The sequence below is a fragment of the Mytilus trossulus genome, chromosome 7 (genome assembly GCF_036588685.1).
Source record: "Mytilus trossulus isolate FHL-02 chromosome 7, PNRI_Mtr1.1.1.hap1, whole genome shotgun sequence".
NCBI lineage: Eukaryota > Metazoa > Mollusca > Bivalvia > Mytilida > Mytilidae > Mytilus > Mytilus trossulus.
Window position 1 is genome coordinate 62,842,300 of NC_086379.1, and position 14,959 is coordinate 62,857,258.

Below are 14,959 nucleotides of genomic sequence, written 5' to 3' on the forward strand. Positions count from 1 at the left end.
CTGCAATCAGCAAACACACTTTGTCATATTTTGGGTATAAGTTTGTAATAAAACGTTGGGAATTTATATAGAAAGATCATCTATAACCATTTGTGACCAAAAATAGCAAAAAAGCTAATGTTGATTTTAAAAAAGAATCCTCTAGCCAACTGCTACAGTAATGAAACCAGGTATTCCAGTAATTGCCTCATAAGAAACTCCAATGCAAACTATGTTGAATAAGTTATTTTTATAACAGTGAATGACACATAGTTAAAAAGAGCCTGTTGCTTTGTGTTACATATATAAAGACATAAGACATAGTTTATAGAAAACATAAGATGTTATGGTCATTATCGCCATCAGTTTTTATTTATTTCATCAAGGTTAGTTTAACCAATGAATGACTTGCAGACAGAATTGGAGATTAAGTGCACCATGTTATTCTCATCTGAAAAAAAATTACACATTTAATAACATTTACAATAACTGAAAAAAAAATCTCATCCATCAGAATAAATACTTTGTAAATTACTAGATTTAAAAACAGTCAGAAATCATAACTATTTTTTTACTCTCGAAATGACTATTTTTTCTCTCTCGAAATTACTATTCTATCTACTGGTATACTATCTATTGATCTCAAATCATGCACACCCATTTTTTTCATTCGGAGATTTGAAGTTACACTGATATACATGTAGATGGCCATATTCAGACCCTTTTCGTCTTTGACATTATTTTATTTCAAGAGTATTTTGCATCTTTCCCAAGAGGAAAATTTCATATGTGAAACCCTAAGCCGACTGACAACATTATGGCAAAAGTTGAATATAGGTCTGTGTTGTCCCTTTTCTATTTTCATTTGTAAAATTCCGTACTTTATATGAAGATATATTTTGTCTCTATTGATATTGTTTTTGCTGTTGTTGCTTATGCAATAAGTATTTTACACATGAATCTTGTATGAATAAGGTTGTCTTTGATTTTCTTGTTTCGCAACTCGAGTTTTACTTACCGAGTTTTTTGGCATAGTCCATACGTCTGCAGTAATAGCATGGACCAGGATATGTATGGTGGTCAGCACCGCATAGATATTCGTGTTCTTTTGGACAGGTCCATAAATGACCAGTGCCTCCTTCTCCTGCTATGGACCCATGGGTCATATATGAACTACAGTCGAGCTACAAGATGTGATAGTAAATCATTGTAGCTTTAATACACCATGGAAAACAACTAGACTACGTTAACACTAGTAAAGGCAACATCTTTACTGCAATTTGCTCGAAAGAAAATTTCTGATTAGTAATGATATGCTTTTAATTGAACGATAATAAAATATGATGTCTCCGTCTACTTCTACAATTCAGCCGTCTACGGTCAACAATTACGTACCTTAAAGACACGTACAAACAATTTTAGGTTACAGAAAATTAGGTGTCATGGTTTGGTTCATTACTGTCATGGTTTTAATTAATGTTGGACATGGTTCAGTTATGAGATTCCTGACGTGAATGAAAGAGATATTACGACCAAAATAAAGAGACATTATGTACAACTATTAAAATACTGTTTAACAATATTTTTGCTGATGATTTTTTCGTGTTAAACCTATTCTATCCTATTTTGAGTCAATATAGTGCCGTTTTTTTCTTATGTTGTTATTTTGTTCCCAGACGAGTAGATCTATGTTTTAGATATCAAGGATGATCTTCTACTAGAAAAAAATACACTGCTCGAGAAAATAAATTAGCTCAGATATTATCATTATAATTATCATAATTAAAGCACGTATAAAGAGATCACAAGAGTAATAAATGAATGAATTTTAATCATAGTAAATTTCTGTAAAAGTTGGTGTATTCTGAAGTCGATTATGACCTAAGAAAGCACATAGTAATATACAATTAGTAAATACAGTATGATTTCTAATGAGACAACTACATTTGTATCAACCCTAGACCAAATAACATAAATATTAGGTCACTGTAGTGTCACAGATGAGTCTTATGTAGACGAAACGCGCGTCTGACGTATCAAATTATAATCCTGGTACCTTTGATAACTAACTAATACAACTAACAGAGCTCATACCACTTAGCAAGTAATTAAAGATGAAGCAATTCAAATAAGAAAACGTCCAACCTGACTTATGTTCAGAACAAAAAGCAAAACATTAATATGACATACAGGAAAAAAACAACAGCTAGTGCATCACAAAATGTAGTCTTTAAACAATGTCATACAGAATATGTCGTGGTTAAAATGTTTGCGGGATCCCAACCAGTCCCTTGTCTTAATGTCCTCAATCTGGGCATACAGGTCACCGCACAACAAACTATAAATAAATGATTGAAAAGGACTTGACTGATCAGATCGATACAGAGCAAAGTAATCAAGGAATAAACAAAACACCAAAGAAAAAACTGATCTGTGAGTACATTCCAAGCCAATAACAACTAAGAAAAAGACATAAATCTAAGACAGCAGTTTCTTTTATTTATTTCAGAATGGAATACTGTTACCAATATTTATCTTATTGTCTGTGATTTCTCGCCTTGTCGGGTCAGAAATGAGGCTGAACACAGTTTTAAATGTACTTAGACTAAGCACAACAGTTACAGTACGTGTATCAATGAATTTTTCGATTATGTTTTTCAATCATATTTGATAATGTACATTTTTAATACTTAGTCGATATCGTTTATTTGATTTTATAGTTGAGTTATTGTATCATGACGGTATCATTTCCAAGTAGGTGGTGGACTCTGTCGGGGATAATTACCGTGGGAAATGATTAATGACGTCTACTCAAGGCCCAAGTCCCACTATACCATGATCGCACCACACTCACCGCGATCTAAAATCAATTCAGATCGTGGTGGGGTCGAGGTATGAGCGGCATACATTTTCGTTTCTTTCACATTGTTACTACGTCCTTATTACACTGCTACAGCGATCCCGCTACGATTATATCACGTTATCATCGCGCTTATTCTGCGACCTCACTACGTTTATCAAAATCTTTCTACGCTCATTACGTTCTCACTATGACCATACCACGAGATTAAACCAGCAACATTTAAAGCGTAGCTTACATTTTGTACACATTGAATGTAATCCAATTGAAAATGTAAATTCTTGATAGTGTTTAAATCAAACTTGTTTTTGAAAAGACGAGTAGTCTCTTTAAAACATATAGAAGTCTCTTTATGAGAAAAATATTCACAAGATCATATATTTATCACAGAGACTTCCGAAAAGAGAAGACTTTGAGGTTTTCCATTTAGATAACTGAACCTAACAATCAAATGAAAATCTTAATAAAACAACAACGATCATCGGCGTTTTCCGGTGATTAAAATCAAAACATCCGATGTTATCTTAAATATAGCAAATTGTATTCGGATATTAAACTCCAAGAATGCATGAAAAAGTTATATGCTACTTTTCTCTTGTGTATCTTATCTACATGTTTATAATAACTACGTGTATCCTTACCATTGTTGTTGATGCATACGGGTCTGTCCCGTCACATGAACCATTGTGTGCCATATGATATCTATCTGATAAAGTACTAGATAGATGGGCATATTTACATCCATACATGGTCAGCCAACAAGGGTTCTCTGTAAAAAAAAAAAATTCCAATACAAATAAAAATAAGTATATTAAATTATGTATGTTAAGCAATAACAATAGATCTTTTCTCGGTTTTTTTTTCTCTTTCTTACACGTTTTATAATAAATGTACAATGACGATATACATTTATATATGATAAAATCTTAATTGAAAACAACGTTCAAACCTATGATTGCGTTGCATAAAAACCGCAATTTTTATAACGTGTGCATGTATCAAATTTCTTTTTAAAGGGGTCTAAATACAGCACAACAACATTTACCAAAAGACCAAAAGAGTGAAAAAATATTATTAAAAAACCGCATTTTACTAACAGGTCGAACCACTCATGTTCTTAAACCCTGATAACTGCCATTGACGATTGCCAAATAAATTGATCACAAGGTGTAACAAAATTTCTATATAAATTTAATACCAACTAGAAAACAAGAAACTTGCGGCAAAGATTTTAAACCACACAAGAGGTGCTTATTATTTTTGAAAAACACGATCTCCGGATTTCGACAATAAAATGATGTATGTCTCTTCAGTGATGTTAGGATAGAAAAGTATTTGGAATGCCACTTGATTTACCTCAATTTAGAACAGACACTTGAATTTTAAAGAGTCAAAAAAAGGATGAACGGATTATATAAGCCGGAGGGAATATATAATACAAGCCCAAACGAAATAAATATATATATATATATCCAGCCCCGGCGCCGGGGAGGAAGTTACGAATCAAATCTACTCTAACGTCGTTATGTTGATTTTCTAGGCACTTTATCGACTTTCCCTGGGAAAATCTACTGATATTTTGTATATTTGTTATACATGGCGTCCACTTTGTCGCTACTTACTAAATGTGATATTGCCTGTACTACACACGGGATCTAAGTGATTGTCGCAGGTGCGTGGACAGGTTTTGTCCGTTTCAGAACATTCACCAGAGTGAGCATAACCAACATGATCTCCAGTTTTAGCTGCGTCGCAATTTGCCAAGTTTAAGAAACATCTATTATCTGCAAATGTTGAAATACATAATCATATCAAGTGTTTTGTTTGCATCGATATATCCCTTCTGAATTTCTTCTTTGTTAAAATTGTCTTCCCATCAAACAAATTGATTTGATATTCAATAAAACAAGTTTTCATTGTTGAAAGTGACTGCTCATGAAAATCTGTAATATTATTCAAAGTTTTAATTGTATTCCTAACTAAAACTAAAAGTTGAAGTTGGAAGAAGATTGTTCCCATTACTAGTATCTAATATCCATGTATTTTCGTGGCAGGGCAGACTAGATAGAAGATTTTTTCAATAAACAAAAGCATTAACAGTCGAAAAGGGGCATGTCAGCTTAAGGAAAGACGTAAATGGTTTGGTTTAGTGTGAAGGAAATGCTCTTTTAGTCAATCACTGTGATTTCTTTACAATTGAGAAAATAATTTGAGCAGAATATCATGGAGAAAGTTAACACATTTAATTGCCCTAGTATCTTTATCGACCACTTGTATTGTAGTGTTCATTTATACGAAAAACTAAGGATTTTCTCAACCAAGACATATATAACTTTAGTTGTATTTAACACAACTTGTTTTAATAAAGGGTCCTCAATGCTTTTCAACTTTGAACTTGTTTGGCTTTATAACTTTTTTGAACTGAGCGTCACTGATGAGTCTTATGTAGACGAAACACGCGTCTGGCGTATTAAATTATAAGCCTAGTACTTTTGATAATTATCGACTGTCTAAAATGGGTGGTTTTACTTTATAGTTAACTCCCTGTTACTTCCATTTGTGATTTGTTGTTAACAAATTTCAACTAAATTAGAACCCCTCGCATCTCAAATTGAACACAACTCACGGTAGGTGTTTCCATCAGTTCCACATGCTAACTGTAATTCTTCATCACAGACATCATTACAGCCATAATGAATGGGAGGTGTGTGGGTAACGTGACTACCACAGGAGCCACGGTGTGCGTAATGAAGATTCATTCCCTTTACCTTTGAGTAGCATATTGCAACATTCAGGAGACACTGATTGCCTAAAAATAATGATCGAAACATCAATAGAGAGTAACTGTTTTAAACCATAGATCACATTAGGAAATAGTCGAATTATTTGAATAAAAATAGAAACATTACAAGTAAGCAACGTTTGTGCATTTTTTATTTTTTGTTTATTTTTGTTTTGTTTGTGTATTGATATTTCTACTTACTATATGTTTTGCCATCTGTTCCACATACAGGTGAGAACTGAGAAGTACAAGTTCTGTGGCAGTTGGTTTGTCCTAAAGCAACATCTGAAAAAGCAACAATTGCTAGTGAAGAGTATTTAATATTGATAAGTTGATCATCGTTATATGGTGATAAACTTGAAGAACAATCATATCGGAGCTCCCTCTTAAAATTGAACTGTTATTTATTCTACGAGTCAAGCTTTATACAAGAGCTATCATTATTATTTACCTTCTTGTACATAGGATTTCCTCTCCGCGAATTATCAAATATTTTTAATTGGTAACTAAATTGATCGCATCGGCCATATATAAAGTAAAGTCTGCTCATATGTTGACTTACATCTAGGTATTGGCAATGAAAATCGGTTGAGAACTATTCTTTACGACAAAAGAAATTATTTTTCTTTTCACAATTATGAACATTCCGTTTAGTAACACCAGTATCACTTGTAAATGGAGTTGGCATAATATTCTAGAGCTTGCATTTAGCATGTCGATTTCCTTTGGGTTTTGCTTCTTATAAGGAAGCCATTGAATTATTATATAAAGACATTTTATTTCTAAAGTAAATCATTCTTCCAAAGATTTACCGTGATCATGTTGAACATTACGGATATGTGTTTTTCGTATCCACAATCTAGACCTCTATTTTGAGACACCGAATGTTTATTATCTGATGTTTACTTGCCACGGTCAAACGTGATGACGAGGGTTGAAGTTAAACTGGAACATACCTTTTTAGAGTTCGCCCCTTGTTTTCGGCGACGTTCTGATGATCTGCTCAATGCTTTATTTTGTGTAGTGTTTTGTGTACTTTTGTTTGTCTTTTCGCTGCTTGTTATGGACATGATGTTATCAGTTTTCTCTATCTTAAAAGGTTTTAAATGACCCTTCAATGGTATCTTTCAGCTATTTATTTATAGCGTAAAAGTGGTAGATCTTCTTAATAATGGTTACTATATACAATGTGTATATGTTCCGGACCATATGAGTATTTGGACCATACGCGTATGGTCATGGCCATATGCGTTCACTCATATGGTCCGACCGTGCGCGTATGGTGGTACCATATGAGTATATACTCGTTTGGTTATTAACGGGCCAGACCATACGAGTATTTGGACCATAGAGGTTTTTTTCTCTCAATTATATGCTTTTAAAAAACTTTATAAAAAACAATGATTGCTACATGACATTGTATTATTTATAATTCATATAGCATTAAATGTTGATGCCAAAGTTAGTTTTCATCGCTTATTGTATCCTTGCATGTATGCGTAGGGTGACATTTACTTCCACACGATACAATAGTTTTTCTTGGGTCCTGCACGTGTCATTCCCATGTGTCTACGGTGTTTTAAAAAGGTCTAGATCTCCAAAATCGTAACAAGACTGAAGTACATCATATCACCAGACAACTTCGAAAATTAAACTAGGGTCCTTGCCGGTGACGTCATTTTAAAAAAACAAAAAAACGTATAAGTATAAAAATTCTGAGTATTGCACTGCTGAATAAATGCCAATTATATCAAGTTTCAAAAGTAAGCAAATTATAAGACTCTTTTTCCTGTCGACTTAACGTCAGTTTATAGTAAAACAGTTGATTTCTTGTAAAAAAAGTTCATTAAGATATTTTGGGAAGTTATATTCACAGGTCGACATTTTGCCATTCACTCGTAATAACATCGGGAATGAAAAAAAATGTGATTACTGTAGTTTTGACTGGTTATGAAATTTACTGTGTGAAACTGCTAATTTTATTTTTGTTAATCTTGTATTAATTTTTTTTTATAGATCTATAATCTGGTAGTGTCTTTTTAATTACTAACAACTAGAAAAAAAAACTGTCAATTACCCCGACCATATAAGTATAATATACCCATATGATCATGACAATACGCGTATGGTCCAAATACTCATATGGTCCGGAACATATATATATATATATATATATGAAGCCCAGGTGGTCGTGTGGTTTAGCGCGCCGGTTACAGTGCAGGCGATTTGGTGTCACGATATCTCAGTAGCATGGGTTCGAATCCCGGCGAGGGAAGAACTATATATATATACAACTCGTCTAAACATCAACCTAACAATGTTAGATCTGTAAATTTGCTTTTGCAAATTTTTTGTTCTTCCCTCGCCGGGATTCGAACCAATGCTACTGAGATATCTTGACACCAAATTGCCTGCACTGTGGCCGCCCCGCTAGACCACACGACCACCTGGGCTTCAAAAATAAAGCTTTCAGTATTTATATATGAATTACCAAACAGGAATATGCGGCATATTGATTATACATGATTGTGTTACTTATTCTAGTGTATGTAATAATTATTAAGAAACTAGTATTGTAAACCCGTTAACAACAAGGAGGGTAGAGAAGAATATGTCAGCAGATCAAAGACCTTACAAAAACAATTTACATTTAGGAAATTTGTTGGTATAATTTTTATACCCTTATGCTGATTATCGATATCAGAGAGGAATGTTTAAACGTCTAACATTTAATTCTTGCATTTTTTTCATTTCTGAAATTGTTTCTTCAAGTAAGTGCGCATCACAACTAAAGATATGTAAGCATCATAAATCCTACCAATAAAAGGGTTTTATAAATGACTATTAACTTACCTACAACAGCAATAAGTAAAATTGACCACAGCATGGTGCCTGTTTTTTTCTGTTCTGGGCCTCTACCTTATCTCTTGACCTTACATATATTAGAATCGTGACTGTTCATATTGATAAGGTTGTTAAGATCACTGACAATAATTTAATATATATTATTACACACAGGTTTTCAGAACTGTTGGCAATCAATTTTGTCCCCGATGAACTTCAAAAATTCATCACACTGTAACAGTTTGAAAACGGATTCAAGCTAGTATGTTATAAAGTCCAAAATAAAGGCCAGAGTCATATTTTGGCAGGAGACTATTAAAACACCAAATATGAACCCCTACACTATTTTCGATGTTATGTCATTTAATACCAGAAAACTCGGACGAATACTTAAATGTCAATATAACCAAAACCATGGGACGGATTTGCCATTTTTTTTATTATTGTAAATCAAGTGTGTTGGTCCCCATATATATATACGATGTGACCGTGGTAGCACAACATAATTAGTCAATGAAGTTTAAATGTAGTTTAGATTGACCTAGCATTGACGGTAGGTTGTCCCACTCTCCTAGATGTAATCGTATATCAATCCCAAAGATGTTTTCGTATACAGATCCTCTAGATGTGTTCGTATACCAAATTACAATATCGTAGTTGCAGTTATTTGATAGACCTGTATGTGTTTTGGTTATCTTTTGTTATCGAGTTTTAAATTTGAACTCTGTATGACTGTGTTTATCTTATTTGATTGGTATCTGTTTGTGTTTTAGCCATCCTGTGTTGCATAGTTATTTGACCGACCTCTGTATGAAGTTTGGTTATCTTGTGTTTCAGAGGCGTGTGATTCTGTTTAAAGCCATTTTTTGTTACTGGTTTATTTGATTGACCCTTGTACCTTTGTACTTTATTTGGTCTTTTTAACTTTTTTGGATTCGAGCGTCACTGATGAGTCTTTTGTAGACGAAACGTGCGTCTGGCGTATATACTAAATTTAGTCCTGGTATCTTTGTATGTGTGTAAGACATTTTGTGTTATGGATTTATTTGATTGACTTCTGAATGTGTTTTTACACATCATGTGTTATTAATTTGTTTGATTGACCTCTGTTTAGTTTTTTTTTTATTTCGTTGTTCAGAGTTATTTGACTGAATTCTGTTTTTAGTTTAGTAAGCTTGTGGTACAGAGTGATTTAATGACCTCTGAATGAGTTTATTTTTATCTTGTGTTACAGATTTAATTGATTGACCATTGTATATATATTATATATAGATTCTACCACTGCATCGAATGTAATACGATATTTATTCACTTGAGACAGTTAAATTTTCAAATCTAAAACGCGAGGCTTGACCGAGCGTTTTAAATATTCAAAATTTAACTGTCGAGAGTGGATAAATATCGTATTACACGAGATTTGGTGGTGGAATCTCTAATGATTTTCTAACGTTATGCCGTCAAACTTATTCCTTCTTTTCGAATGATCTGCAAAAAGATGTGTTCTTTCTATTTGACGTCTTCAGGCATGGTCGCCCTTTTTCATGCCGTCACAATAGGAAATTCAGAGGGAAGCAAGGAAATTCGACGTCATAATCGGATTTTAATCAATGAAGTACTGAGATCAAACGAATCACACGTTAATTAAATTTTTTTATACAATGGGTGCAGAAAGGGATAAATTGACGAAGACTGTTTTACCTTTTAAGTCTGTTTGTTTTGTTCACACATCATTGTCAAATATAATGGAATTGTCATACAAGTGAGATGTTTATCTAGCTATAAAACAAGGTGTAATCCATCATTTTCTGCATAAGAAAATGCCTGTTACCAAGTCAGGATTATAAAAGTTGTTATAAATTCGTTTGATGTTTTGATTTCGCCATTTGGTTGGGGACTTTGAGTTTTGATTTTCCTCATGGTTCAGTATTTTTTCTTTTAATTCATACATCATTTACTTAAGACTCTTTAACTTTTACTCATATAAGCAGGCAGTTTTAGAAATAAAAGTAGGAAGGAAGAATGGATGAACAGAAAGGTAAATAAAATTGAGAAAGGAAATGGGGAATGTGTCAAAGCGGCAACAACCCGACCATAGAGCAGACAACAGCCGAAGACCACCAATGAGTCTTCAATGTAGCGAGAATTCCCACACCCGTAGGTGTCCTTCAGCTGGCCCCTAAAAATATGTAAACTCCATCAACAACAATAGACTCCCCCCCCCCCTTCATATGGTACTGGGTATAAAAACAAACTCGAATTAGAAAATGAATATCACTGTTATGAATGGCTTTCATAATCAATTATGTGAGGGAAAAAAATACAACAAACAAAACAAAATACCAAGAATAATTTGTATGATGCTTTTTTTTTTTTTATCAAATAAACAATATATATCATTAATACAAAAAGATGTTTTTAACATTTAAACAGTATTCAGATGTTGTTAAAAACAAAATTATAACACAATAAAACATTTATTTTACAAAATTCATATCGAGGCCAATATATGTATGAATTGCTGAACTGTTTCAAGGAAAAATGTGTTGTATGAATTGAAAGGTAATAAATATCATGATTTATAGATTATCGTTGATCATCTCTCTACCTCAAGCCGGTACGGGGATAGTGAGAAAAGCAATCGATTTGAGAATCTGTTTATCCCTATTTCACCAGTGATGACATTGTCAATTTAAATCATATCAATTTCATTAGCAACGCCACGTGCCACCTTAATTTCTAGCAATAATTTTCAAATCACTTGACTCTGCTTAGAAAGGAAAATATCAGTCAATAAGGGAAATGTCGTAAAATAGAGATAATTGGAGATATTGTAATAGGTTTGACTACAATTATGGACAAAGAAAGAGAGCTCTGATTTTTTGCATCTTTTTAGCAAGACATCATTGATAATTTATATACAGATACTAGATTCATGCACTGTGCAGGAGTTGTAATTTTCTTCACAAGTATGATTATACAAAAAAAAACTTTTTGTATTTACAATTTTTTAGCATAAATTCTTGAAATGTTCATGGTTAGGATCAATGCACTACGCAAAAGTAACGATAAATTTGGAAAATTGATAACTCTCAAGCCAGTCACAAGTAAATGCAATCTTTATCCCAATTAAAATCACCATCAAAGGGCAATACACTGTCAATTAACTTAAATTTATACGATACAATACAATATGCTTTATTTGAAAAACACTCTGTCACATTGACATGCATATATAAAATTAACGGTATCAATTTTCTTGCACCAGATGCGCATTTCAACAATACATTTCTCTTCAGTGATGCTCGTGGCCAAAATATTTGAAATCCAAAGCTTATAAAAAAGATGAAGAGCTATAATTCAAAAGGTCCAAAAAATATAGCCAAATCCGTGAAAGGAATCAGAGCTTTGCATGATGGAGATACATTCCTTAATTTATAATAATTTCTATAATTTTGTAACAGCAAATTTTAATAACACATAAAAAATCCATATTTTTATGCCAGTACTGAAGTACTGGCTACTGGCCTGGTGATACCCTCTGGGACAAATAGTCCACCAGCAGAGGCATTGACCCAGTGGTAGTAATAAAATTTACGGTATCAATTTTCTTGCACCAGATGCGCATTTCGACAATACATGTCTCTTCAGTGATGCTTACTTGGATGATCATCTTCCCAATGGTCCTATGGTTTCAAGGGATACAATATTCAAGTAGGTTTAGGACAATGGAGGCCAAGTAACAGCAATAACTCACATGATCCATTGTGACATGCAAGCTAATAAACAAAAAGACAATGAAATTACAAAAAATATCACAGTAACCAATAATTTCACATCACATATACACTAAATAATTATATTCTTGCTTACATGTTCCATTAATTTAAAATAAAAACAAAGAATTTAACATACTACAAAACATAACAATCACATAATTTGGTAAAGCACAACTAAAGGCTCAACAACACTGTAGAGGTTTCAGACATTGTTTTTGGTTTCAATTATAAAAACACATTATAATCACGGCTTATATAGAACTTGGTATTAAATAGGTAAACCTTAAAGGTATCATTTACATACCAAATTCATTACTGTAACATCTGTAAGTTAAGTATTATTTGAACTTGATTTTACTTTGCATGAACATTTTAAGAACAATTTTTAAATATTTAAGAAGAAAATTGTAATGAACCCTTTTGTTCTTCGACTAAAGGATAGTATACTGGATTAAACTTAATTCATGAAATAATGTAAAAATTTATAATAGGTAGTACCATTAAATTCTAAAAGAAAAAAAAATCCATCATTTAAAAAATGTCCACTATAGATATTATAATAGAGATTAATTTTCGCTGTCCATTCACCATGAGATAATTTTCAGATGGTATAGTGCTTATTTAAGATGGAAAATCGTATTTTACAGTTGCAAAGACATTCAATACATTCTTTTGTTGGACTACCATTTTACATCTGTATTTTTTAGTATTGGTGGAGCACTGCATAACACAAAACAATTAAAATACAATTTTCTATTCTGGATCATTCACATGAAAATGAGGTCAAGGTCAGATGACACCTGCCAGTTTGACATGTACACCTTAACAGTCCTTCCATACACCGAATACACTAGACCTATTGCTGATAGTATCTGAGATATGGACTTGACCAACAAAACTTCACCTTGTTCACTGATCCATGAAATGAGGTCGAGGTCAAGTGAAAACTGTTTGACGGGCATGAGGACCTTGCAAGGTACACACATACCAAAAAATAGTTATCCTATTACTTATCATCAGAGAGAATTTAACATTACAAAAAATGTTAAGTTTTTTTTCAATTAATTACTGAACCATGAAAATGAGGTTAAGGACATTGGACATGTGACTGACAGAAACTTCGTAACATTAGGCATCCATATACAAAGTATGAAGCATCTAGGTCTTCCACCTTCTTAAATATAAAGCTTTTAAGAAGTTAGCTAATGCCGCCGTAGCCACGCCGGATCACTATCCCTATGTCGAGCTTTCTGGGACAAAATTCACAGGCTCAACAATAAAACTATACAAATCTCAAATCAATATTTTTTACTCACTTCATTTTTCTTGTGGTTTCTTTATATTTGACAAAATGTATAAACTGGACCCTAAATTTCTAATTAACTATTTTATCAAGATTTGAGAGTTTTTTAAATGTTTTGTTTTAATCAATTGTAGGCTGTCTTTTAATGTTTAGTCACTCTGGTAATCTCATTTTCTTGATTCATATAAATGTCACTTTATGAGAATTATGGCTGGAAAGAGAAATAGCAGTCTTTGTGGTGTGTGGTTTTTGCTGCTACAAAGTGACCAGTTAAGTTGGTACCTAACACTGCAGGGAGAAAACTCTGTTAAATCAGCTTAACGTTTCAATTATGTTGTGTTGTTAAGGGAATATTAAGCTTCTCAATGATCAAAATTAGTGTTTGTTTAAATTTTCTCAATTTTTTCAATTTTTATTAAAGGGTCAAAGTAAATACTTTGTCAAAATTTTATGAAAATTAAACAAGCCAAATTAATTTAAGTGAAGGTTTTGGATACCACCTTAATTGTTGCTGAACTTTCAATCTGTCTGCATATAGCTAAAAGAACAATTGATTGATTCATTCAGTTATTGCACATTTATTGCACATGGATTTTTCTTTCAAGCCATGATCCTCGGACTACTGTGCTTGACACTTTAAATTACATGACATGCATTTTGGAATTAAAATTGGGGGAAAAGATTAACCCTGGTGAAGTTTAACTTGGAAACAATATATTGAAATTTGTCACAGTTTAAGGTTCCACTAAAGTCAAAATATAGGACACTTCATAAACATCTTAACTTTGCCTGTATTTTTCAACCTATAAGGAATAAAGTCATAAACTATGAGAATATATGTTCATTTAAACATACTTTACATATACACATTGTGTAAATTGTAAATAAACTTGAAATTGTTATATTGTGGCCAAACCGGTTCTTGGGGTGAACACTAAATTTTCAAAAAAATCTGCAGGCCTGCAAGACGACTTAATTTGCTTAAAATTGGTATGGACGAATACTGTTACATGTAATGCAGGGCAAGCGGATGCTGATTTGTCACATACATATGTTTTAATGGCATATTTGTCCAATTTCTGTATTGTACCTTCGATATTCGTTCACTTAGATACATGAAATTAACTGAAATTGGAAAATCAATACATTTTATAAAAAATCAACATCCGCTTGCCCTGCATTACATGTAACAGTATTCGTCCATACCAATTTTAAGCAAATTAAGTCGTCTTGCAGGCCTGCAGTTATTTTTGAAAATTTAGTGTTCACCCCATGAACCGGTTTGGCCACAATATAACAATTTCAAGTTTATTTACAATTTACACAATGTGTATATGTAAAGTATGTTTAAATGAACATATGTTCTCATAGTTTATGACTTTATTCATTATAGGTTGAAAAATACAGGCAAAGTT

At 32.7% G+C, this 14,959-nt stretch overlaps 1 protein-coding gene across 1 annotated transcript; it reads right to left on the bottom strand.

Moving 5' to 3' along the window:
• Positions 1–210: 210 nt before the first annotated feature.
• On the bottom strand, positions 211–8,606 carry LOC134725515 (ovomucoid-like). The gene is made up of 7 exons (XM_063589388.1): positions 8,475–8,606; positions 5,823–5,906; positions 5,466–5,648; positions 4,462–4,623; positions 3,481–3,608; positions 998–1,163; positions 211–430 (listed from the first exon to the last, which is right to left on the bottom strand). Exons 1-7 carry the CDS (start codon positions 8,506–8,508, stop codon positions 372–374), a joined length of 816 nt encoding a protein of 271 aa, XP_063445458.1. The 5' UTR covers positions 8,509–8,606; the 3' UTR covers positions 211–371.
• Between the last annotated feature and the right edge of the window lie 6,353 nt (positions 8,607–14,959).

Excerpts from the sequence above, each read along its gene's own strand:
- LOC134725515 (XM_063589388.1), bottom strand. The coding sequence starts at position 8,508 with ATGCTGTGGTCAATTTTACTTATTGCTGTTGTAG. Across the intron at positions 5,649-5,822 it reads AACAGATGGCAAAACATATA|GCAATCAGTGTCTCCTGAAT; the intron begins GTAAGTAGAAAT and ends CATTATTTTTAG. Across the intron at positions 431-997 it reads GGACTATGCCAAAAAACTCG|ATGAGAATAACATGGTGCAC; the intron begins GTAAGTAAAACT and ends ATTTTTTTTCAG.